Source organism: Ranitomeya variabilis, chromosome 1 (genome assembly GCF_051348905.1).
Source record: "Ranitomeya variabilis isolate aRanVar5 chromosome 1, aRanVar5.hap1, whole genome shotgun sequence".
Taxonomy (NCBI): domain Eukaryota; kingdom Metazoa; phylum Chordata; class Amphibia; order Anura; family Dendrobatidae; genus Ranitomeya; species Ranitomeya variabilis.
Window position 1 is genome coordinate 103099989 of NC_135232.1, and position 27612 is coordinate 103127600.

General features: G+C 43.8%; 1 protein-coding gene across 2 annotated transcripts in view; it reads left to right on the forward strand.

Annotated features, from left to right (window-relative positions):
- Positions 1 to 27612, forward strand: part of AP3B1 (adaptor related protein complex 3 subunit beta 1) — a 298487-nt gene that overhangs the window by 115093 nt on the left and 155782 nt on the right. For both annotated transcript variants that reach the window (XM_077287054.1, XM_077287063.1), the window contains exons 12-14: positions 3304 to 3366; positions 5294 to 5426; positions 15952 to 16061. In XM_077287054.1, the coding sequence (XP_077143169.1) occupies positions 3304 to 3366; positions 5294 to 5426; positions 15952 to 16061 (306 nt within the window). The remainder of the gene's footprint in view (positions 1 to 3303; positions 3367 to 5293; positions 5427 to 15951; positions 16062 to 27612) is intronic.

Genomic DNA, 27612 nt, shown 5'->3' on the forward strand with positions numbered 1-27612 from the left:
AAAGGTTGATTATGGCCCCAGAAGATGCTCCATAGAAACATGTGCCCCATATGTTGCTGCTGTGATTAACAAAAAAATGACATACTCACCTCTTGTCCTGAGCAGGCTGCACTTGAAATATTCATCTGTCCCCTTTCCACCGCTGCGCGCCGCTCTGCCTTCTGTCTCTCTGCAGTGACTGTTCAGGCAGAGGGCAGTGCGCACACTAAATATGTCATTATTCCCTCTGACCTGAACGTCACAGCCAGAGGATGCGGAAGACACAGCGGCTCGTGGCGGTGGAACGGGGACTGGTGAATATCGCAATGTTCACCATCCCGGCGCGGTCCCTGGCAACTTCTCTGATGCGATGGTCTCTGACGCCGGCAGCTTGTTCCTGTGTTCAGCGGTCACTGGTACCGCTCATTAAAGTAAAGAATATGCGCTCCACCCCTATGGAAATGGAGTCGCGTCCATATTCATTACTTTAATGAGCGGTACCATGTGACCACTGAACACAGGAAGAGCTGCAGGCACTGGAGAAGCAGGGACATGAAGAGACGCGTTGGGAGCAGGTGAGTATGATTTGACAGCTGCCGCTCCCCCTCCCCGCCGACCCCCTGGGACAATGACTCGAGTATAAGCTGAGAGGGGCACATTCAGCCTAAAAAAATGGCTGGAAATCTCGGCTTATACTCGCGTATATACGGTACTTCCCAGCACGTGACGTGAGTGTGTCTCCAAGAGCTAATTTATCTCCTCTCACTCAATCCTGCATTCAGCCTGTTACAGGCCATAAAGTGAGCATAAATCACATCCCCAACACAGACTAGCCACCCTGGATACCTAACATGCTGCCACCACTTATCAAATACACAGGGTGATGAGTCCCTGAAATGTTACTGCCAGACAATCAAAAAGGTCACTCACCCTCTGAAAGGCTATTGATTCTTTAGCGCAAACAAGGATCAAACTTATTAAAGGCTTAAGCTTTAATATAAAAAAAATTCAGTGCTTACAAGAAAATATATAAAAAGGTAAAAATAAAGCTACACACAAATATGAAAAGCGGTTATAAAATAGAAAAGGAGAAATAACAGAAATATCTAAACATTTCTGTCTACAGTTATATTTTGTTTCCTTGGGGGAAGGAGAAATGAATTATGGATCACAATCAGCAGGTGCTGATCCAGTGTCTTTTTGTCAACAGAATGTAACTCTACTGTTGTATATTCCACTAAAATTATATTTTCCTTCAAACAGATTATGGCCCCCACAGTGCTCAGTGGAAACTTCAGTAGTTTAGAAATTCCGTAACCAATGCCATCAATATGTTTTGCAATAATAAGGTTGCAAAGGTCTTTAGAAAGCTCACTGGTTTTACCTGTCATGTGATGTTTCTTGTGTGGCACCTTGGTAATGAGATACCATTTTATAGACCATCAGTTGAACCAGCTGATATTCATTTTCCTAAAGTGGCAGGATTGCTTTCTAATTACTGATTTCAACTGGTGTCATTACTTTTCATGGCATTTTGCTTTTTTTTTTTCTTCATGTGTTCAATGTTTTTTTCCTGCGTCAGTTCTCATTATTACACATAACTTAATTTATGAACATCTATGGCTTGATTTCTTTGCCTGTGTGGGTTGTTACAGACATCTTAGTCAATAGCACCTTTTAGAAATATATTTACTTAGAAAACTGATGTGTTGTATATGTACACTGTGTTCCAAATTATTATGCACAAAGAGTTTAGGAGTGATAAGGTTAGAATTTTTGTGTTTGTCATTTAGACTCATTGATGGTGATGTGTGTCAGGGCTCTTTATATCACAGAAAGCAATTGCAGATACCTGTGCACATTAGTTTGGCAGGTGTGTCCAAATAAAGGCAAGACTACTTAAGAAGGCTGTTCCACATTATTAAGCAGCCTACATTTTTGGCCAAAATGAGAAAGAAAAAAGATGTCGGCTGCTGAGAAGCAACAAATTGTGGAGTATTTAGGTCAAGGCATGACTACAATCAACATTGCCAAGACATTTCATCGTGATCATCGCACAATCAAGAAGTATGTAGCTGATTCCCAGCACACACGGGTGCGTGCTGATAAGGAAACATTGAGGACCCTTTCCAACAGGCAATTGCGTAAGGTTAAAAGAGCAGCTGCAAAAATGCCTTGTCATAGCAGCAGACAAGTTTTTGAAGCTGCTGGTGCCTCCAAGGTCCCCAGAACAACAAGATGCAGGGTCCTTCAGAGGTGCGTAAGCCATCCTGTCGACCACCTCTATCCACTGCACACAAGCAGAAACAGCTCCAGTTGGCCAAACGATACATGAAGACTGACTTCCAAACTGTTTTGTTCATCGATGAGTGCCGTGCAACGCTCGATGGTCCAGATGGATGGAGTGGAGGATGGACACCCCATGAAAACACGGCTAAGGCGCCAACAAGGAGGAGGTGGCGTAATGTTTTGGGCTGGAATCATGGGGAGAGAGATGGTCGGCCCCTTTATGATCCCTGAAGGGGTAAAGATGAACTCCATAATCTATGTGGAGTTTCTAAAACAACACTTCCTGCCATGGTTCAAGAGGAAGAACCGTGCTTTCCGCAGCAAGATCATTTTCATGCTTGATAATGCACCGTCTCATGCTGCAAAAAACACATCTGCATCTCTGGCTGCTATGGGCATAAAAGAGGACAAACTTGTGGTGTGGCCACCATCTTCCCCTGACCTCAACCCCATTGAGAACGTCTGGAGCATCATCAACAGGAGTGTCTATGATGGCGGGAGGCAGTTCACATCTAAGCAACAGCTCTGGGAGGGGATTCTGTCCACATGCAAAACAACTGAAGCAGAAACCATCCAAAAACTGACAAATTCAATGGACGAGAGAGTTCAGAAGCTTCTTTCGAACATGGGGTCCTATGTGCAAATGTAACATCACCTAGAATAAAGTTTTCACTTGAAAACTGTTTGATTTCATTTTTAATAAGCTGATAATGCTTATAACTTCACAATTGACCATTTTGTTGTTCAAAATAAAATAAAAAAGGTTGAAAACTCTGCTGTGCATAATAATTTGGAACATGCCTTTTGAGTGTTTATTTTTTTTTTAAAAGATACTGTTTTCATAGGCAGTTTGTTCCAAAGCATTGCAATTATACTAGAATAGTAGATGACTGGAAAATAACAATGACTGCAATTCAAATAGGTAATTTAGAGAAAATATGAGGAAATATTATTTGCATAACAATTTGGAACACAGTATATATATAATATGTGTATGTATATTGTTATCTAATTGTCCATTTTTTTTCTTTACAGCTTGAAATAATGACAAACCTGGCCACTGAAGCAAATATATCTACTCTACTCCGTGAATTCCAGGTCTGTCTGCATTATCTCACATTGTTATTCTATGGTTATGCTTCACCAGGTCTCTTCTCACTAGTGTGGATGGCAGAGCAAAAGTACAATAAAAACCAAGCAGACACCATATAGAAAAATAGAGAGATGCAAAAGATCACAATCTTTATGAAAGGGAACAGCTGATTCATGTTGCTCCAGTCTTGTGCTGTGTGTGTTTTATTGTGAAACTCTGAAATGTTTTAGGGAAAATATCCTTTGAAGAGCCGGCTGGGGAGAGGTTCCTGTGTGTAGGGAAGCTGGGCCGGGCAACCGCCTATCACTTGTCATCTAAGACTTGTGGCCCTGGCCAGCTCTTAAAAGTTTTTCTTTTTTCTCAGAAACGTCACAAAGTCCCAGAGTGACGTCACAAAGTCCCAGAGTGAAACATTCCTGGCTGTAGTAACGCAGCCAGTGTCGGATTCATGCTGCTCATAGTTCGTGATGCGTGAATCGGCTGATGGGCTCCCAAAATGGCAAACATACAAAATCACTAGGGATTCACAGCTGCAGGAAATGAGTGATCTCCATCATATGCAGACCACCTCATATTAGGGGACGTGTAGGACGTCATAATGAGCCCAGTGAATTGTTCCCAAACTCCTTATTGATGAGAGAAGGAGAGCTGACAGAAAGCAGCGCTGATTCCCTTACATATCTTATAGCTTCACTGTAAGTAACCCTTTAGTTGAGGTGCGTTCACACTGGATGAAGATCGTAAATGGACGTTCCTAGGCACTCGCCTGCACTGTAATCTTGCAGTGTGAACAGGCTGCCGATCAGTGATCAAAACTCACGTTTGAGTGAAATGATTTTTAAGTGGGCTTCTCTGTAGCACATCATCCTGTGTAAACAGGACTCGATCTGTCGAGAACAATGGCAGCCTATGTGCACTGAGCGATCTATTACAGATCATTCAAGTGCATGTCGTTGGAGATGTTTAACTGTGTAACCGAGTAAATAAGCAACTGCCAATCAGCAAATCTGCTGCTGCTCGGCGGTCGCATAGTGCTCGGCGGTCGCTTAGGGCTCGGCGGTCGCGTAGGGCTCGGCGGTCGCGTAGGGCTCGGCGGTCGCGTAGGGCTCGGCGGTCGCGTAGGGCTCGGCGGTCGCGTAGGGCTCGGCGGTCGCGTAGTGCTCGGCGGTCGTTATGTGTAAATGCAGCTTTAGTCCCTGACCAGAGCAGTTGCCATAATCCCGCGTTCTATTTATTAGTAGTGTGCCCCAGCCTAGTGATTACATTAGTTATACTGGCCAAAGACCTTATGGCTAGCATTATTATAGGGTCTCGCTCCCCGGCTCTGTCCTGTTATCATTAGATGGGCATCGTACAGAATCCATTGTCTAAGATCATCTGGTGACCTACACAGACTGTATATGCAGTGTGAGCGATGACAGAGAGCCCTTCCTGTTGGAAAAGGAGGTGAGATAAATCTGCGGCATCTATGGGGGCATGAGGCTGATCATTGATGAGACCTCTGCTTGCTAATGGCCACCTTCAGTTTTCCATATCCGCCTTTTATATTTCGACAGTATGATTAGTTACATTGAAGTCCATGGAAAAAAATAATTAACTATTTTTTGTGTTTTTCCCTTTTGGCTTTGCACTGTCCCTTGGCTATATTGTTGTAAAATTAAACCCTATTCATGTTCTGTTTGGGTATGTCAGTGCCGGCTTCGGCGCAGGACGTGAAAAGTAAATCTTTCAGCAGCCAGGGGGTCCCCAGAGATGAAATCGGTGCCGTGGATTCTCACACTCCAGCTCTGTGAAATGAAATTGTAGAAAAGAGAATGAACGGAGCAGATTGATACTTCATTACTATGTGAATTCACTTGTCACTGAGCTGCCCAAGTCTGTAATGCAATTTTAAAGTCCCCTTGTAACGTGCATGAATCTGTTTATTTTTAGACCTATGTAAAAAGCCAGGACAAGCAGTTTGCGGCTGCCACCATCCAAGCAATAGGACGATGTGCCACCAATATATCTGCTGTGACTGACACGTGTCTTAATGGCCTTGTGTACCTATTGTCAAACAGGGACGGTAAGATAATCCATCTTTTCCTTCATTTACATGTAGCATGACAACTCCCAATTGCTTTTTCTGCTTTATCCTTTTATACATTTCAAAGTTTGCAGACACTTACTTTAGAGGGTCTGGTTCCTAAATGAAGGAGTGTCGGCCGCTTCTTCCACTTATCATAGTTTATTGGGCCGATTTCGGACTAGAAGACTTGGACTTTCTTTTAATATATATAAGAAAAACCTGTTTAAGTAAGGCCGTTTCCGCTCCCCTGATGTTCCTGCAGCTTTTTCTACATCCTTGGATGACTACGTTTTGGCTGTTCCTCTATTGATGCTCCTGGAATTGTATGAAGGAATTGACAACTGATTGGACCCCATCGCCTTATTATGGGGTGTGTCAGGTTCTCCTTTATGGTGTATTTGACATAAATCACTCTGATTTTTACTTTATTTGCATTTTATTGCATGAAATGAGTATTTGATACAGTAGAAAAGCAGAACTTAATATTTGGTACAGAAACCTTTGTTTACAGTTACAGAGCTCAGACGTTTCCTGCAGTTCTTGACCCAGTTTGCACACACTGCAGCAGGGATTTTCGCCCACTCCTCCATATAGAGCTTCTCCTGAGCTTTCAGGTTTCTGGGCTGTTGTTGGGCAACATTAAGTTTTAACTCTCTTCAAAGATTTTCTATAGGGCTCAGGTCTGGTGACTGGCTAGGCCGCTCCAGAACCTTGAAATGCTTCTTACAGAGCCACTCCTTATTTGCATTGACTTTGTATTTTGGATCATTGTCGTACTAAAATACCCATCCATGACCCATCTTCAGTGCTCTTACTGAGGGAAGGAGGTTGTTAGCCAAAATATCTGGATACATGACCCCATCCATCTTCCCTTCAATACAGTGCAGTCGTCCTGTCCTCTTTGCAGAAAAGCACCCCCAAAGTATGGCGTTTTCCCCACCTGCTTTATGGTTGGGACAGTGTTGTTGGGGTTGTATTTCTTCTTCTTCTTCCTCCAAACATGGTGATTGTCGTTTATACCAAAAAGTTATTTTTTGGCCACATCTGACCACATGACCTTCTCCCATGCCTTTGCTGGATCATCCAGTTGATCATCGGCGAACTTCAAACAAGCCTGGATATGTGGTGGTGTGAGCAGGGAGACCTTGTGTGCCCTGCAGGATTTTAATCCATGACGGTGTAGTGTGTTCCTAACAGTAATGTTTGAGACTGTAGTCCCAACTCTCTTCGGGTCATTGACCAAGTCGTCCTGTATAGTTCTGGGCTGATTTCTGACCTTTCACCGAAGCATCCTTACCACATGAGACAAGATCTTGTATGGAGCCCCAGACTGAGGAAGAATGACAGTCATCTTGTGTTTCTTCCATTTTCTAATAATTGTGCTAACAGTTGTTCCCTTCTCACCAAGCTACTTGCCTATTGTCTTGTAGCCCACTCCAGCCTTGTGCAGGATTCCAATTTTGTACCTGGTGTCCTTAGACAGCTCTTTCTTCTTGGCTATGGTGGAGAGGTTGGAGTGTGATTGATCAAGTTTGTGGACAGGTGTCTTTTCTTACAGAAGTCTCTCGCACAGTCGGGGGTCTGCGATTTTTCATGATTAGAAGGCTTTGGGCTGTAAAAACTGTGCCAAAATCCTCTGTGGATTTGATGGCCCCAGAGGTCTGTTCCCGATCCTCCAGGTTTATGAATATATATAATCTTCCTGCATCATGCCTTTAAAGGGAAGCTGTCCGCAGGATTGTGCTCAGTAACCTACAGACAATGTCAGGTCGGCGCTGTTATACTGATTAAAATGATACCTGGGTGATCAAATCCATCTTGTGGTTGTTGTTTAACCTTTTATTTTCAGTTTTGCATTCAGTTTTCCCTCAGTCACTTGCCCACTAGTTTGCATAATGAATATACTGTATATACTTGAGTATAAGCTGCAATTTTCAGCCCATTTTTTAGGCTGAAAGTGCCCCTCTCTGTTTATAATTGGGTCATTGTCCCAGGGTGTCGGAGGGGGAGCGGGGGCTGTCACATACTCACCTGCTCCAAGCTCGGTCCCTGGCAGCTTCTCCGATGGTCTCCGGGCGCCGGCAGCTTGTTCCTGTGTTCAGCAGTCAAATGGTACCGCTCATTAATGTAACGAATATGGACACCCTCTCCACTCCCAAAGGGGTGGAGCGCATATTCATTACTTTAACCCCTTCATGACCGTGGGATTTTTCGTTTTTCCGTGTTTGTTTTTCAATCCCCTCCTTCCCAGAGCCATAACTCTTTTATTTTTCCGTCAATTTGGCCATGTGAGGGCTTATTTTTTGCGGGACGAGTTGTACTTTTGAACGACATCATTGGTTTTAGCATGTCGTGTACTAGAAAACGGGGAAAAAATTCCAAGTGCGGTGAAATTGCAAAAAAAGTGCAGTCCCACACTTGTTTTTTGCTTGGCTATTTTGCTAGGTTCTCTAAATGCTAAAACTGACCTGCCATTATGATTCTCCAGGTCATAGTTCACGAGTTCATAGACACCTAACATGACTAGGTTATTTTTTACCTAAGTGGTGAAAAAAAATTCCAAACTTTGCTAAAAAAAAAAAAAAAAAAAAAAAAAAAATTGTGCCATTTTCCAATACTCGTAACGTCTCCATTTTTCATGATCTGGGGTCGGTTGAGGGCTTATTTTTTGCGTGCCGAGCTGGCATTTTAATGATTCCAATTCGGTGCAGATGCATTCTTTTGATCGCCCGTTATTGCATTTTAATGCAATGTCGTGGCGACCAAAAAAACGTAATTCTGGCGTTTCGATTTTTTTTCTCGTTACGCCGTTTAGCGATTAGGTTAATGCTTTTTTTTATTGATAGATCGGGCAATTTTGAACGTGGCGATACCAAATATGTGTAGGTTTGATTTTTTTTTTAATTGATTTATTTTGATTGGGGCAAAAGGGGGGCGATTTAAACTTTTTATATTTTTTTTTTATTTTTTTCACATTTTTTTTTAACTTTTTTTTTTTAACTTTTGCCATGCTTCAATAGCCTCCATTGGAGGCTAGAAGCTGGCACAACACAATCGACTCTGCTACATAGCAGCGATCTGCTGTTCGCTGCTATGTAGTAGAATTGCAGGTGTGCTGTGAGTGCCGACCACAGGGTGGCGCTCACAGCTACCGGCGATCAGTAACCATAGAGGTCTCAAGGACCTCTATGGTTACCTTCCTGACACATCGCCGACCCCCGATCATGTGACGGGGGTCGGCGATGACGTCATTTCCGGCCGCCCGGCCGGATGCGGTAGTTAAATGCCGCTGTCTGCGTTTGACAGCGGCATTTAACTAGTTAATAGCGGCGGGTGAATCGCAATTTCACCCGCCGCTATTGCGGGCACATGTCAGCTGTTCAAAACAGCTGACATGTCCCGGCTTTGATGCGGGCTCACCGCGGAGCCCTGCATCAAAGCAGGGGAGCTGACATCGGACGTACTATACCGACGGATGTCAGTAAGGGGTTAATGAGCGGTACCGGTGACCGCTGAACACAGGAACAAGCTGCCGGTGCCAGAGACCATCGCATCGGAGAAGCTGCCAGGGACCGCGGCGGAAGGGTGAGTATGACGGGGGGAGGGTGAGCCGTGTGATATTCACCTGCCCATTATATGGGGCAAATGTCTCTATGGAGCATCTTATATGGCCCATCATAAACTTTATGGAGCATTGTATAGGGTGTATTTTGTATGGAGCATCTTATGGGCCCATCATGAACTGTATGGAGCATTATATGGGGCTCCTGATTCAATATGGATGTTCAAAAACACTTAACCTACTGATGTCTCAATTAATTTTACTTTTATTGGTATCTATTTTTATTTTTGAAATTTACCAGTAGCTGCTGCATTTCCCACCCTAGGCTTATACTCGAGTCATTAAGTTTTCCCAGTTTTTTGTGGCAAAGTTAGGGGGGTCGGCTTATACTCGGGTCGGCTTATACTCGAGTGTATACGGTATGAACATAATGAAGAAAAAAAAACCTTCTACAGGCAGGTGCCAGCCGTTACCCCTGCGCTGCAGCATAATCGCATGTTTATTGTCCTGAAAATAACTGTGCGTGATGTTCTTCAGATAGAAGAACAAAAAGAAATCCATTTTAAAATGGTGCCTGCACAGTAGCAGCTCTCTGAGATAGACTGGAGCTGACAGCTTCCCTTAACCCCTTCTGGACATGACAATTTTCCGTTTTCACCCTTTCTTTTTTTCTTCCAAGAGCCATAATTTTTTTAATCTTTCCGCCAGCATTGCTGTATGGGGGCTTGTTTTTTTTTGATGGATGAATTGCACTTTTGAATGTCCCCATTCATTTCATCATGTGATACACTGAAAAAAAAAATGGGAAAAAATCCAGGTTCGGCTAACTTTCTGTTGTCGCATTCTCTAAGATCTGTAGCGTTTTCGGTGGATGGACTTGTGTTAGGGCTTGTTTTTTGCGCCCTGAGCTGAAGTTTTTATTCATATCACATCAGGGAGATACATGGACGGTTTTGGGCAAAGTGGGGCCCTAGGCAAAAGTTTAAAATGGGTCCCCAAATGCTAACATATTGGACATCACACAGAAGCATTTCAGTTGTATTTACATGCCCTGATCTGAGGCCGCTAAACGAGTGTGATCGACAATATTGAAGTCGTTCGACGCTTGTTTCCCGGCCTCTTTCCACCGGCTGAGGAATAACGATGGGGACAGAACAATCACTACTAGATCAATCTGTCCCCATACAGCATCATATTATCAGCAGCATATCTGCTGTTTTCACTGGCGTCGCATCCTCTTCCTTCATTAGCGTCCCTGGCGCCTGCGTTGTAAGTTTTTTTTTTCGGGCATGCGCTGTAGCGCTGCCCTTCGAACTTTCAGCGCAGGCGCCGGGGACGCTAATGAAGAAAGAGGAAGCGGGGCGCAGAGGCCCTGAGTGACGGGTGTGGTGGTGCGTCTGTGTTAAGGGGGAAAGACCTGCCCCCCGGACGATTTCAAGGTATGAGGGACAAACGATTTTTTCAGCAGTGGCAGGAACAAGAACTAAAAGAGCCACCTTGTCAGAATGCAGCATTAGTGCTGCACAAGGTGGCTCTTTTACTTACAAACGCCTGGGGGGGGGGTGACAGGTTCCCTTTAAATTTTTGCACCAGAAGCAGTGTGAAAGAGACTGGTGGAAAGCATGCCAAGACCCATGAAAGCTGTGATTAAAAATCATGGTTATTCCACAAAATATTTATTTCTGAACTCTTCCTGAATTAAAACCTCAGTATTTTTGTTTCTAAATGATTATGAACTTGTTTTCTTAGCATTATTTGAGGTCTGATGGCACGGTTTTTTTTTTTTTTTTTTAATTTTGACAATTTTTCTTTGTCCGAAAAAAAATAATACAAAATTTATTGCTTGGAAATTCAGAGACATGTCAGAAGTTTATAGACTAAAAGAAGTATTTACAGTTTACTCAAAAATATACCTATAAAGAGAAAAATCAGACAAACTGAACATTTTGCAGTGGTCTCTTAATTTTTGCCAGAGCTGTATAGTATAAAACACTTCTTATAGTCCTCCATATAGTATAATGCACCCTATAGTCCCCAATATAGTATAAAACACTCTATAGTCCTCCATATAGTATAATGCACTCCTCATGGTCCCCAATATAGTAAAATACACTCTCTATAGTCCTCCAAATAGTATAATACACTCCCTATAGTCCTCCATATGTATAATACACTCCCAATAGTCATCCATATAGTATAATAGACTCTTTAGTCCTCCATATTGTATAATACATTCCCAATAGTTATCCATATAGTATAACGTACCCCGTAGTCCCCAATATAGTATAATACACTCCCTTTGGTCCTCCATATAGTATAGTACAGTCCATATAGTATAATATACTCCTCATAGTCCTCTATATGTTAAAATACACTCCTCAGTCTTTCATATAGTATAATACACTCATAGTGCTCCATATAGTGTAATGCATTCCCATAGTCATCCATGTAGTACAATTCATTTCCCATAGTTTAATGCACCTCATAGTTCTTCATATAGTATTATGTATTCCCCCCATAGAATACAATGTAGCCCCCTCAGAGTATGATGCAACCCCCCTTATAGAATATAATGAAGCCCCCAATAGAATATAATACAGCCCACCTCCTCATAGAATATAATCCATCCCCACAGTCCAGTACTCACTCACTGATATATTTTAAATAAAAAGACACACAATCCTCACCTGTCTTCCTTGTTCCCCGCGGTGCTCCAGGCTCCGGTATCAGCAGCTGCACTGTCGTCTCCCTGGCACACAATGGGTGCGCGATTAAGCGAGGTCATCGCACACTCGCAGTGTCAGAGGCAGAGAGCAATGAAGGGAGAGCGAGCGTCATCTGACATTCTCCTCCATCATTGCTTTCAACTGTATCGCCGTCTATGACACTGATGTAGTTGAATGCGGCGCGGGGGGGGAGGGGGTGGGGGTGGGGGGCGATAGTCAGCGCAGCCCAACAGTGGCTGCGTGGTTTGCCACTATTACCGCTGGAGGAGCATGGACCCTATGCAGCTGCCTATTCTGCCTGCCCCTGATGCCCTGGGGAGATACGATGTTGTGATTACCTTTTTATTGCATCTTTTTTCTGATGTTGAGGTGACCGAAAAACCTCAATTCTGGCGTTTTGATTTCTTTTCTCATGAAGCTGTTTACTGATCGGGTTAATTATATATTTTGATAGATTGGACTTTTATGGATGTGTAGATACCATACTAGTGTACTTTTTTATTTCTTTGTTAATAATGTGATAAAAAGGGGGTAATTCAAATAATTCAAACTTAAATATTTTTTTTCATATTTTTTAATTGGATTTTGTAGTCCCTTTAGGGACTGATCACTACCATAATATCACAGAGTTGCTGTGTATGGCCAGAAATTCTTGTCCCCTATGAATAATACAGACATTATTTGCTGGAAAATATGAGAGTTCAATTCCTGTCCGCATCAAGGCAGGGAGCCGACATATGTCATAAGTGGTTAAAGGGATTGTCTAGGATTAGAAAAACACGGCTGCATTCTTTCAGAAACAGCAAAACTCCTGCCTTGGGGTTGTCTGTGGTATTACTGCTCCTCTCTGACAGCCTCAGGGGTCTAGAATGCTAATTCCAGACACTGCAGTTTTGTTTAGACTCCATCTTCCTGTTGCTTCCAGAAATTCACATGTACATGAGTAGCAACAGCCTGACTCAGATTCTTGTATTGAGCATCTAATGAGCGTGTGCCAAGATCCTGGAAAATCATCATTGTACTTATGCCTTTGATGATAATGAGCCTGCTGAAAACATTCTTGAAAGGACAAGAAGTAGGACTCTAAAATAGCTCCAGTGTGAAAATCGTAGGATTACGAATTTTGGGGGAAAAAAATACATGTAATACAAAAACCTGATTTAAAACAAAAGTTTTTTTTCTAATGACACTTTTTAATGTCCACTTGTCATGATTTCAGCCCGTCACACAGACCAATACAAACTCTATGGGGGACAGAGCGAACATTAATATGATTGTCCCTCACGCCTCGCTTGCTGTCACCAGCACATCCTGTATTTACATACGGCAATGTGCTACCGACATTCATGACTTTCAGGGTAAGTTCACACAGGACTTTTTTGCTGCGTATTTTTGCTGCTTTTTTTATGCTAATTTTCAGCTGCTTATAGGTGCGTTTTTTGGTGCGTTTTTTTGGTGCGTTTTTTTTTTTTCTCTCTTTTTCCAGGCTAATGTCCTTGGATTTTCAGCAGCAAAAACGCAGCAAATAATGATACCTGCGTTTTTGCTGCATTTTTTTCAACACCCATTCAAGTCAATGGGTGAAAAAACGCAGCAGAAACGCTGAAAGAAGTGACATGCTCTATGTCCAAAAAACGCAGCAAAGCACAGAGTACTGATCACACAAAAACCAATGTGTGTGCATGAGATTTCTGAATTCTCATAGGCTTTGCTGGTACTGTAAAAAGCAGCTGAAAATTAGCATTAAAAAAGCAGCAAAAATACGCAGCAAAAAAATCCTGTGTGAACTTACCCTAAATCTTAAATTTAACCAGTTGACAAACAAGCTTTTTTTTTTTTCCTTCTTAATCAGCTGATCAGTGTCGCTGGCAAATTATCATGGCACAAGCGTTCATATGGGCGGTCGTTCACTGATCATTGACCTGTGAAAATGGACCTTTAAACATATAATATTTTAGGGATTACCCGTACATTACCGGATCATCAAATATAAATTTTTCTGTGTGTAATGCAAAGTTGTGTAAATTTTCCAATCTATTTTCTGCTTTAGTGTCTCATAGATCTCTACTTGCTGTCACTTAGATCCCTCATTGTTTCATGGATCACACTGCTGCCCGCCTCGTTACGGTCATCATGGATATATGGTTTGTAACGAACCCTACACCGGCGTGTCCGTCACATGACTGCATGTGAACAATGACCATTATATTGAATGACTGCAAGCTGAGATCTTGAAATTTGGAAGACAATAAAATAAAGTGTATGGCAACATTTCATGACTCTTCATGATTCATAGAATGACCAACATTTGCAGGACCTGTTCTATTCCTTGCTGTGTGTTCCTGTGACAATGTGCGGGTGTTGTGCGGCCTTCCAGCAGGTGGCAGTAGAATACCATGAATATCCATCTCCTGCGAATCCTCCACATTCTGCTCTGGGCTCTGCCTTTCTCATCTATCCATAGAGGAAGTGGATGTGTGACGATGATGGATGACTCCTTACCTGTATGACCCCTGTGTGATTGCCCATACCTGGGATCAGCGTGTGGCACGTTTCCATGCTAATAATAATGATGTAAATATTGGTGAATTATAACACTACATTTGATTTACAGAAATTAATTGTACTCATTATTTATGTGACGACTGATGTACAGCATAGATTGTAATCCTTGGTAGTTTATGGCTGCATTTACAATTATAAAGGAGTTGTCTGCTACTTTATATGGAGGTTTAGGGTGGTGCTAACATTAAGAAAAAGAAAAAAAATACTCATCAATTGCACCCCGGCTTCTTCCTGTTACTGGTCCCCCCACCAGGGTTCCCCCACCGGGCTCCTGATGACAGGTTCCAGCAGGAGACCTAACCGCTGAATGGCTGCAGCGGTCACGCTCCACATGAGGCAGAAGAAAAAGGGATTTCCAGTTAAAGGGAACTTGTCACCTACTTTTCTTATATAATCTTCAGCCACCGCCATTAGGGGCTTATCTACAGGATTCTGTAATGCTGTAGATAAGCCCCCCGACGTAACCTGAAAGATAAGAAAAACAAGTTAGATTATACTCACCTCGGGTTGGGGGGGGGGGGGGGGGTTTGGTCCGGTTTGGTTCGGGTCCGGCACCTCCGATCTTCATGCGATGACGTCCTCTTCCTTGCTTCGTGTCGCAGCTCCTGTGTAGGCGTACTTTGTCTGAGGGCAGAGCAAAGTATGGAAGGCGCCGGACCTGGACCACGACGCCCATCGGACCTGAACCAAACCGGACCCCCCAGGTGAGTATAATCTAACTTGTTTTTCTTATCTTTCAGGTAACATCGGGGGGGGCCTTATCTACAGCATTACAGAATGCTGCAGATAAGCCCCTGATGGCGATGGCCAAAGCCTATATACGAAAAAGTAGGTGACAGATTCCCTTAAGACCAGTCAAATTTTATCCCCATGATGCAAGAAAATTGGGGTCGATTATCCAAATACCCTCTGATCAAACTCTATCATAGTTTTATCCGAGTGTCAGTGCACTGTGCTCCGATTCATAACAGAATGCGAAGGAGACAGAGAAATTACTTTCTCCTTCTCCTCTCCTTCCTCTGTGTCCGCGGTAATCACACTGCACTCAGGTGACATCTGAGTGCAGTCCGATGCTTCACCCGCACCCATACACTTGTATGGGTGAGTACGGTCCGATTCTCAGGTGCACTTGCAGCATGCTGACATTGTTTTCAGTTTCTGTATCGGCCTGAGAAAATAAAAGCTGACCTGCACTGCCCCATAGAATAAGATTGGGCCGAGTGCTAGCTGATAAAGCATCGTATAGCACTGGGCTGTGTTATACCCCAGTGTGAACGAGCCCGAAGAGCCTGGCTCAGATGGACCATGACTGCTGCAGCCAGTGAGTGCCACTGATCGGCTGCAGCGGTCACCTGTAGGTACGGGTTCCTGTGGGTACGGGCATTACGGTTATTTATTTGCCCATTTAAGATGTAGTAGTGGCGAACCCCTATAATCCCAGGTTTCTCACCACACCCCAAGCCCCTGTCATGTGAAGTGTGAATTGCTGTGTGGTCTTTACCCATCATTTGATATTACCTCTTCTGTGGCATAATGATCCTATCGATAAAGGTGCGGACATTAAACACATGCACCGTATGAATGAGATTAGTCTGCTCTCTGCTGGGCCGGCTTCTTTGTTTGTTTCACTTCTTTTAGTGACACTTTTCGTTCCCTTCCCTCTTTCTAGATATTGTAGTCGCAGAAAGTGTTGTGGTCATTAAAAATCTTCTCCAAACTCAGCCGAGTCAGCACGGAGAAATAATTAAACACATGGCAAAGCTGCTGGACAAGATCACCGTAAGTGTCTCTCCTATGTCTGCCCATGAGGCCTGTGCTGTGTGAAGTCACATATGGTTATTTTACATACATGCAAATGTTCCCAAATGTACAACAAACCACTCGATCCATGATGTATACGCACGAAGGAAGTTCTATGGACTTGAAAGTTGGGTAAAAAAAAGTCAATTCATATTAAAGGCGTTTATTCCATAAATACTAAAAATGAATGCTATAAAATATTATTGAAAATTATCCTCTAGTGTAGATAATGTTACATACATGTTCTCGCTCCCCGTGGTGTTTTTCTGCTATGTCCCTAGTTAGTGGTCACACATGCTCACTCGCTCAGCCCCACCTCCTGAATCCTCTTGTACATGGCAGTGTAGCAATTCTTGTTTTTTCACATCTGCACTGGACATATTAAATGAACTTATCGAGAAGGAATAAAAAAACCAAGGGGGGGGCGCCACAACAAGCATGTAACGGGAACAACTACACACGGGATTTTATCCCTAAGGCTGTGTGCACACGTTGCAGATTTTTCGTGGTTTTTTTTAGCGTTTTTTTTTTGCTATAAAAACGCATACATGTGCATCCCATCAATTTTTGTGCATATGTTGCATTTTTTTCCGCGAAAAAAACGCATCACTGGAAAAAACGCAGCATGTTCATTAATTTTGCGGATTTACCACTATATTATTGCATCCCAGAACCTCTGGAAAAATCTGCAAAAAATACGCACAAAAAACGCGAAAAATCCGCATGCAGATTTCTTGCAGAAAATGTCCGGTTTTGTTCAGGAATTTTCTGCAAGAAATCCTGACGTGTGCACATACCCTCAATCTTAGGACAACCCATTAATCATTTTGAGTTCGTTACTGATTTGCAGTTGACGCACATGCGGATGAATGTGTGTTTGAGTTGCTCGTTTTAGAGTCACTTACGGTAATTATTGCAGGGAATCTGGTGTTTTTGACTCAGTGTTTTTTGGCTGTGGGCGCATACAATTCTTATGGGAAAAAGTAAAAAATTACCCCAGTCATTTAGAGGAAAACTGTAATTTTTGTTTAAAGGTTTTTGTTTTTTTAAAGGGAATCGGTCACCAGGTTGTTATAACCTATCTCGGGGCAGCATGATGTAAGAGCCAAGACCCTGATTCCAGTGATTTCACTTACAGGGCTGTGGAGTCGGTGTAAGCCAAACCTCCGACTCCTCAATTTCTATGACACCAACTCCGACTCCACCAAAATGGACTGACTCCGACTCCACAGCCCTGGTCATTTACTGGGCTGCTTAATGTTATTTTGATAAAATCACTGTTTTCTCTACTGCAGATCTAACAGTTCTCCGAATGCTGAGCTCTGTATAGCCCACACCACTTTTTTGTAGCTTTCTGTGTACACTGTGCATAGGCAGAAAGCTGCCAATCGGTGGTTGGACTACCTGACTGCAGGTTCACTTGTCCTCTAGTGATAAACTCCTTCTGATAAAGTACTAATTTTTATCAAACGTGCACTAAGCAGTCCAGTAAATGACACAACACGGAATCAGGGTCTCTGTCCCTACATTGTGCTGCTCCACTGCTGACTGACCACTGCTACCTTCCTCATTAATGGTATACACATGCTCCTAGCCGAGCCTGCGTATATACTGGTGGGGTTTAGGAGCGATGGCTGTCAGCTGAACCTGGACCACTACAGTGTATGATGAGGTACCCTCGGTGTTCCTGCTTCCATTAATATGGCTGTGACATTAAGCATGGCTTAGATCTCCTTCTGAGATAGAGACGTGACTGACCTAACATTCACGGTCAATCAATGCTGTCTTGCCCTTAAGGCCGGGGTCACACTCGCACGAGTCTCTCCCATCAATACCCGGCACTGCCGCCGGCACTCGGTACCGGAGCGTGCGGCTCCATGTATTTCTACGTAGCTGAACGCTCCGGTCCGAGTGGCGGCGGCAGTGCCAGGTATTGATGAGAGAGACTAGCTCGAGTTTCCCGCATTGCACTCACAAGTGTGACCCCGGCCTTACCGAATGTTTATGCCGGGAGAATGGAGGGAAACGCTGTACCCAGTGCGGAGGTGCAGCATGGTTGTACAAATGTCACTATCCTGATGTGTCGCCACTGACTGACGGCCTTATAGCCGATGGACGTACTTCTTCATTTCCGACAAAGATTTCTCAAAAATGTGGGAAAATTTGGCAACTTTATTGAAAGGATTTGGATGTGGTTGGCAGCCATTCTTTGACCACACACATGCAGTGGTCACTCTAGCACAACTTATCAAGGGGAGCAGTCACTTATCATTCCTACCTTTTTATAGTTCTTTTTTGTTACCCTAGAACTCGATTTTTGAGGGCGAAGAGGTTTCCTTTGATCTTCCACTGTCCCAAAGGATGCATAACCAAATTCGCTTTACTCACTGACATCCCCTCCAGTGACACCTTTTACTCTTCTCCACTGGTCTTTGTCGACATGTGCAGAAGTGAGAACACATCCGCAGCGTGTGACCACTGCAGCCAATCACTATCTACCTATACGCCAGTCCACTGAACCCCAGTGATTTGGCTTTGGCGGTCGTGTGCTGTAGATGACATGTCATATGAGGGCTCCCTGTAGTACTCACAAGGCCATTACAGGGTATTTGGAAATAGGATTTATAACCTAGACATCCCCTCTAAGAACCGATCTATAATTTTACTATGGCAGATCTCATCCCTGCAGAATTAAGACCCGGGATCTGTCCTTTATGAGGCAGGTGGCACAAGCTAATTAGCATTTGTTAACATTCTAATTATTTTTATTTCTGATGAAAATTTTCTTAACAAACAGAAATGATGTTGACTTTTGTCAGAGTAATTAGGTTTTTACATTAAAGGACAAAGGGTTAAACGTTCAAGTAGGGTTGAGCAATTAGCAGACACTCTACATTAAAAGCTTTGTCTTTTGGCAATTATGTGTTAATTAAGTTGCTGGAGATATTTCTAAAGCTAGGGGCTTGTAAAGGGCAAAAGCTTTGCAGCGGGTGTAAAATTGTGGTGGTGGGAAAGTGGTCCTGAGTGGAGCCCTCCCTGCTCTTAATGTTTTGTACCACTAGACTAAGGTCATTATGGAGCCGGGCAGAAATACAGAATTCCGATCTAGTTAGTAATGCACAGTACATTAGTGTCTGAACACTAGTGTTTGTGTCTGGACAGTCTGTTTACATGTCCTGTCCAATTATCTGTAAATGATGGTTGAGGGGAATGTCTATTTAGCACTATGAATGTCCTTAGAAGGGTTGGCCACTTTTTAGCTCTGTGTAACCAGGTTCCTGAGATCTCTTCCTTTCAGGTATCCGCACAGCTCCAATACTGTCCTGTTCTCTCCGAGCGCTTTCCGCCTGCAGATCTGTGTGCAATCCCCTCCCCTGCTGCCATCTCTAACACTGAGAGGAGCAGAGATCCGTCAGGAGCAGGGTTTCTGACTCATTTGTATTTTATTTCTTTCTTTAAATCACTTCTCTTAATTGAGGATGGAAAAAAACAAAGACAGAAACATAATGATCAAATGCCCTGCAGTAAATAAATAGCATAGTGCGTGAAAATAATATATGGTAATTAGTTAACTTGTTTTTTGATCAATAAAATCCGAAAGCCATCCCGCCATTCCACGGTGACCGTGGTTGTGACAGTCCTAACTCTAATATTAAAAACCTTACCTGTTGGCAAGTGACATGAATATAGATAAGGGCTAAGAGGGACTGAGACCAACTAGTACACACAGACATGGGAGACCACATCAATCTAATGCCCGGCTCAAAGGAAAGGCAGGCCATACATTTATATGCACATGATGCAAACAGACAGAAAGAAACCAAAGGTATGAGCTGGGATATAAACTGGTGTGCATGCAGTGTGTAAGCGCACGTTCACACTAGCCACTGAACAGAAAAAAAACAAAGAAACCTAATAAGTAAATACCCTGCAGCAAATAAACAGCATAGTTCATGATGTCTGACTGCAGCACCCATAGAAGGGAGGATGAGGTATAGGTTTCTGAGGGAGAGCAGAAAGACAGAATATAACATTTCTCAACAGCAACAGGTAGGACTAGTGTGACATTTCTGTTAACTGTATGCCCAATATTAATAGGTCATCTACGTCCCGGTGGGGTGACAGATTCCCTTTTCTTGAAGGGAACCTGTCACCCCCCCCAGGCGTTTTTAACTAAAAGAGCCACCTTGTGCAGCACTAATGCTGCATTCTGTCAAGGTGGCTCTTTGAGTTGTGGTCCCTTTCAATGCTAAAATAATCGTTTTTATGATTTGTCCCTGATACCTCGAATTAGATCTGGGGGCATGTCTTTTCCCCCCAGACACAAACGCCTCCCAGCCGTCACTCAATACGCCGCCTCCTCTTCCTTCATTAACGTCCCACTGGGGCTCCCGGATTTACCGCCTTGTCAGTGGCCACCGCGGTGCGTCCTTAGCTTCCCAGAAGACCTTCCGCAGTCGGAGCAGCAGCCGCAACAGCGACCACTTTTAGGAAGTCAACACGCAGCAGTCACCCGTGTGTTCTGCTGCGGCCCCGGTGCCTGCGCTGTAAGTTCAAAGTGCAGCACAAACTGCGCATGCCCCCAAAAAACTTACAGCGCAGGCATTAGCATTGAAAGGGACCCGAACTAAAAGAGCCACCTTGACAGAATGCAGCATTAGTGCTGCAAAAGGTGGCTCTTTTAGTTACAAAACTCCTGGGGGGAGGTGACAGGTTCCCTTTAAAGGGAACCTGTCACCACGTTTTTGGAAGATGGGATAAAAATAGCGTTAAATAGGGGCAGAGGTGGGCGTTACATTAGTGTGTGTGTTATGCGTTTATTACCCACCTAAGTTGCCGAAATAACTTTGCAAAGTCTCCGTTTTCGCCTGTCAATCAGGCTGGTCAGGTCGCATGGGCGTTGTCTTCCCCCAGATTTGGCGTAGTTTTCCGTTGGTGGCGTAGTGGTGTGCGCATGCCCAAAGTCCGGAATCCTCTTCCAGGGGATTTAAAATAGCGCGGTGTTCGTTATTGCATTGGTGATCGGTGGGCGCGGCCATCTTCCTTTGGCCGCGCGTGCGCAGAAGCGGCGCTCTGCTGGCCGCGGCTTCAGGAAAATGGCCGCCGCGATATCCATCTGCGCACGCGCGGCATCCCGCGGCCATTTTCCTGAAGCCGCGGCCAGCAGAGCGCCGCTTCTGCGCACGCGCGGCCAAAGGAAGATGGCCGCGCCCACCGATCACCAATGCAATAACGAACACCGCGCTATTTTAAATCCCCTGGAAGAGGATTCCGGACTTTGGGCATGCGCACACCACTACGCCACCAACGGAAAACTACGCCAAATCTGGGTGAAGACACCACGCCCATGTGACCTGACCAGCCTGATTGACAGGCGAAAACGGAGACTTTGCAAAGTTATTTCGGCAACTTAGGTGGGTAATAAACGCATAACACACACACTAATGTAACGCCCACCTCTGCCCCTATTTAACGCTATTTTTATCCCATCTTCCAAAAACGTGGTGACAGGTTCCCTTTAAGAAAAAAGTCAACGTGTGCCTCCCATTTGTATTGTCTACTTTTGACATAAATAATAATAAAAAAATAATAATAATGGTATGAAATTGTAATGCACATGGGGGTCCTTGTGTGTTAGAAATTTGCAATTGATTTTTGTTGCACCATAGAAAGTGGACCACATATGGCAAACTGAGAGACCCACAAATGATCACAGACAGACATCTGGCTGGCGGTATACGGGAGGAACACAGGAATATTTTGGTAAAATTTGTTTTGCTTGAATATTCTCTTTAGATCCCAGAATGCAGAAATGCTCTGTATTGGCCGGTGCCGTCCCGCAGTCAGCCGTCATTATTTATTTCCCTCTGTGATTCTGGCCTCCGCCTGCATCATATGTGCTTGCCGGATTTGGCGTCACGGCTGCTTGTTCTGGGATTGGAGTCTTGGATTTGTTGTATTAATGTTGTTATAAATTTTACTTGTGCTAAGCTGATGAGATGTCATTTTCGGCGATGAGGCGCCTAATGGACCCTGGATTCAAAAAGAAAAATTCTTTATTGCAATGTATCTCCGAGGTGTCATCCACTCTGAAATTTACTCACTGTTGTGTAAGATCCTCCGAAGTCATTTGGTACACAGTGTGATGATGAACCAGCCGATCAGCCGTGCATAGGTTTAGTTGGGATATTCAGACAGCACAGATTTATTCATATTTGTTCTTTCCGCAGATCTCTTGCGTCCAGTTTTAGTCGATTGTTGATGTATTTTCCAGCCTTCCTTCAGACCGCTGGTGTTTTATACGGTGTCAGTGTGCTCACAGATACGACCGTATGTAAAGCTCCCTGCGTCAGCCATGATCAATAGACATGGCTACTGATCTCAGATATAAGCGGTAGGCAGCACTCTCCATGGGAAAACCAGGGCCTTGTAATTGGGTGCACTTTGTTCTGCAATAACTTCTATAAGCCAAAAGGCATTAGATGTTTTGCAGAATTTTGGAGCAGAATGTTTACGTGACAGATCTATTTTGGAAGGATTGAAAGCTACCCAATATTCATAGCTTACAGATCACTGGAGGGTCTGACTACTGGGATCCTCTGTAATTCCCAATAGCGTAGCTCCACATCCCAAGAACACGCCTCTGCAGAGCCTTTTCTGAATGGAGGAACTTGATTTTTCTCTGCTTCACTGGGAAATACTGCAAAATCCTGAAAAATCTGATTCTACAAAACTCAACCACCACACACAGATAAGTTCTGCTACGCCGTCTCTTCCATCACCCCCATAGAAGGGGGCGACATGTTCCCTTTGTGGATGGCTTGTTCCAGGCTGATTTACACTTGTGACATATTCATTACATTTCTAATTAAAGAGGGCTTTCAATACAGTCAGATTTTCCTTTTTCGAGTAAATAATGGTTCAACCCATAACATAAGACTGCTGAAACATCTTTTCAAAAAAATGTGTTGTGCCTTTTTTGTTTTTTTTAATTCGCCTTTTCTTTGACACTTCATGAATAAACATGAACATGAACACAGCAAAATACTTCTGGGACATAGTGCGCCGGCGCATGCGCACTAATGCTTTTCAGCTTTGCCCGCAGTTGGGCAAAGCATACTGCGCGTGCGCAAGGCAAGATTGCATTGCGCACACGTGTTCTACGGAGGAAACCAACTCACGTTCAAGACAATATTGCGGCCAGCGGGAAAGGAAGGGGTGCATGAAAGAACAGAAAACACCGCCCATCGGACCGTAAACAGAGCCCGCCAAATTCAGGTGACAGAGTCCCTTTAAACATTAAAACCAGGTTATCTACATTAAAACCACATTTGGCCATTACTGTCCTGTAAAAAGAAAAACCATTCCGATAAGTTACTTACATGTAGTTGGCACAAGTCCAGTGGGCGCCATTTTGCCATATGACTGGCTGATCGCTTACATGTGTTTACTAGATCCTTTACCCTAAGAAAAGCGGCGCCTCTAGTACCCAAATAGCGTGTTTGCTGAAGGGTACAGGCAATAATGCATGACATGGACGCAGCGTCTTTTACCTTCACGCTTCATATACTTTGTTGTCCGTTGAGTGATCGTACTGTACAGCAGCGCACTTATTAATCTGGAGCAATTACAAACCTGATCTGCAATTAATATGTACACAAGTGTAAACATTTCAAGCTTTGCCAGGCTTTGTTCTAGCTGAGAAATTATTTTACTATAACTCTTTAGTTTCAAAGTTTTAATTATGACCGTTTAATAAAATGGGAGGTATTCTCTCTAAAAATAAATAAAAAATAAAAATTATAAATAAAATTCCGATGCAGACTTGACTTCCCAAACACATTATTCATGTTAGATTAGTTATTAAGATGAGTCTAAATTATAATTTCCCAAATATTGCCACAGCAGCAAATGGCTCATTAAATGCAGACTTTGTGATGAATAGCTTTCTTGTTTGAATAAAAAAAAAAATATATCAGAGCGATGAAAATGAGCAGTGTTTATACTTCACTAAGGACATTGTAGGATATATATGCTTAGTTTTCCATGACTTTGTGAATGTTTGCAATTATTTTTCAATCTTTATTCCATGTAGTTTGTCATAAAAATACTTGATAAATTTAGATATTCTATATACGGGCTGGATTAAAGAGGACGTTACACCTTCTATGTGTTCCTTCCCATCCCCCCTATTCCCCTCGGAAATAAATAAAGATGATTATTTGGGGGGGGCGTGGCTATGTAGCTGAGGAGAGAGGATGCATTGCGAGAGAGCTCCTGGAATCCTGATACTATCCTGCACTAAAGACCCCCAGGGACGGTGAAATATTTAATATTGCTGAGCCCCCTAGGCTCCGGGTGGCTTTTGGCTCCTGTGGCAAGGCTCTGTGAAGATCGGGAGGCGCCGGGGGCTGAAGAGGCCTGGACAAACAACTGGATCCTTGTGAGGAGGCGGCCATTTCCAAGAGGACGCGCTCTGTTGGGAGGAAGCGCGGCGCTGACTTGGACTTGGACCTTGGACTCCGGGTGACTTCTTGCACCTGCGGTAGGTGTTGCAGAACTCCGGTGCATCGGGAGTAGGCGGTGGCGGCGTCTGTGTGGAGCGGCGGCCATTTTCAATGTGCGCGCTCTGACAGGAGGAGACGCGACGCCATCTATCATCCTTGCAGTGCTGTTTGGGTGAGTGAGCACACACTCTGAGCATACTGAGGGGACGCGTGGTGTGTGCTCTGGAAAATTGGGCCCTCCGCTCCCCTTTTAATAAAGACACTTGTCCGGTCAGTGCTATTACTTTGGAGGGCTCTTGGACCCCCCCTCCTTGCTGCTACCACTGTGGGCGCCGTGAGTCCTTCCTGGTGCACAATACTCAGGTGGAAACCCAGGGTTGCCACATCTATAACTCCCTGCATCCTGCGGATATACGTACTCTATAATAGCCCTGCTGTGTCCATATGGAACACTTATAAATATAATTCTAACCATCCTGCTGTGCCACATTACTGCTAGTCATGCATCGCTCCAAAGGATCGGGGCCTGCCGATAAATTAAGAGTTTGCCAGAGTTGATCCCTCTGATAGTGTACGGTCTCTTAGAAATAATCCCTCACAAGTACAACGAAAAAAACCGTCTCTGATAGTAGTGAGGGGAGTGAACAGGAAGAACTGACTCTTAAACAGGCGTCTGAACAATTAATGCAGGCCTTATCCCTAACCTGAACGTCCCTTATCGAAAAAATAGAGGATGTACATACTGAAGTGGGACGCCTTTGGCAAGATATGCAGGCTATGAAAGGGCGTATTACGGAGGTGGAGACAAGGGTATCCCATGTAGGAGATACCATTACGCCCATGGAGGCCAAGTTGACAAAAGTAGCTGGCTCTATAAACGCCTGGAAACAAAAAGCAGATGACCTAGAGAATAAACTACACCAAAATAATATCCGAATTATTGGTCTGCCGGAACGCTCAGAGGGTCAACAACCTGAGAAATTTTTAGAGGGCTGGCTTAAATCTTCTCTGGGAGATGAATTCTCTTCAACGTTTGCTGTGGAAAGAGCTCACCGAGGTCCCACAAAACCTCTCCCTCCCGGGGCCCCGCCTAGACCTTTCCTGGCACGTATCCTTAATTGCAAGGACAAAGATGTCATTCTACGATTGGCACGGCAAAAAAGCCCCATTAAATTTAACAATGCTACAATCTCGATTTTTCCACATTTCTCTATAGAACTTCAGAAACAGCAGGCTAGGTTCATGGAGATCAAGAAACAACTCAGAGACAATAACATTATATACTGAATGATCTATCCAGCTCGACTCCGAGTTGTTCATGAGGGCTCTTCTATATTTTTCACGGATCCAGCGAAGGCAGCTGAATGGCTACGATCTCGTGGGGTGTCTAGAGCAAAGGAATCCTAAAATGCATCCAGTCAAGTAGAAGTCTTCTAATAACTTAATATGCAGAGCTCTCTCTGGGGGCGTCCAGATTACCAACAATACCGAACGCTCAATCCAGCGAGGGTATCCCATTACGTCTTTGATAATAGGAGCACAGGACATTGCTCCTATATTGTTTGGTTCTTGTTCCATTTTTTCTTTTATATTGGTTTTATCTGTTATCTATGTAGAAACTGCTGCCAACAGCATTCTCATTTTCTGTGTGCCATCTTTGATCTTTACCTGAGAAATAATGTATACCATATCTAGATGAGTAAGCATGGGATCTGAATTAGTATGTATGACCTGGAATGTACAAGGTATTAAATCCCCTCAGAAGAATATTAAGGTATTTTCACAGATTAGACCCCATCGCCCCCACATTGTGGCTTTGGTGGAGACGCACCTGGCCAGAGATACGGCCCGGTGCATGCAGAAACCATGGGTACAATGGTATATTCATGCGTTCCATACTAGCTATTCGACGGGGGTGTCGTTGCTGGTACATAGAGATGTTAGATGGGAGGCCCGTAAGGACTCTGAGGGTCATTTTGTTTTTGTATACGCACTAATTAATTCTCGTGAATATGTTATTTTATGTATCTACAACTCTCCCCTGGCTAACACATCAATCCTCTGGATGGTAATGAGTATTGCATTAAACTATCCAGATGCACAAGTTATTTGTATGTTTTGTTTTTTTTTTCCCATAGACTTGTATTGCCGACGGATCGTGACGTATCGCCATACGTCGCGTCCGTTGTGCACTGGATGCGTCGTGTTTTTGCGAACCGTCACGAAAAAAACATTCAAGGGAACGTTTTTTCGTATGTCGGGTCCGCCATTTCCTACCACGCATGCGCGGCCGGAACTCTGCTCCCTCCTCCCCGGGACTTTACAATGGGCAGCGGATGCGTTGAAAAACTGCATCCGCTGCCCACGTTGTGCCGAATTTTCACAACGTCCGTCAGTACGTTGCGCTGACGCATAGCGACGGCCCCGTACCGATGGAAGTGTGAAAGAAGCCTTATTCGTATCTACGACCGAAGAAATACTCCACTGTTTTTATGACTATTATAAATCGTTGTATAAGTCCAAAAGCGGCCTCGATATTTTAGAATGTTTAGATTATCTATCAGATATAACATTTCCCACATTGAGTCCTACCCAGCGGGCCTTTATGGATGCTGAGTTTACATTGGAGGAGATAGAGTATGCAATGATGGACATGGCCTCTGGGAAGGCTTCTGGTCCGGATGGGTTTCCCATTGAGTTATATAAGAGATATCGGGATATACTAGCGCCACTTTTATTGAAGGTATTTCAGGATGTATGCCAGAAACTTTTTATGAGGCAAATATTATCATACTTAAAAAAGGAGGGGAAGGACCCTTTGGAATGCGGATCTTATCGCCCCATATCCCTGGTCAATGTAGACTACAAAATCTTCATTAAAGTCCTGGCCATTAGACTGAATTCAATTATATTGGATCTCATCCACCCAGATCAAACTGGCTTTATGCCCGGTAAGAGCACCTCCATTAATATCAGGCGAGTCCAGTCGATAATTCAATATAGTTCTTTAGTGTCAGACAACA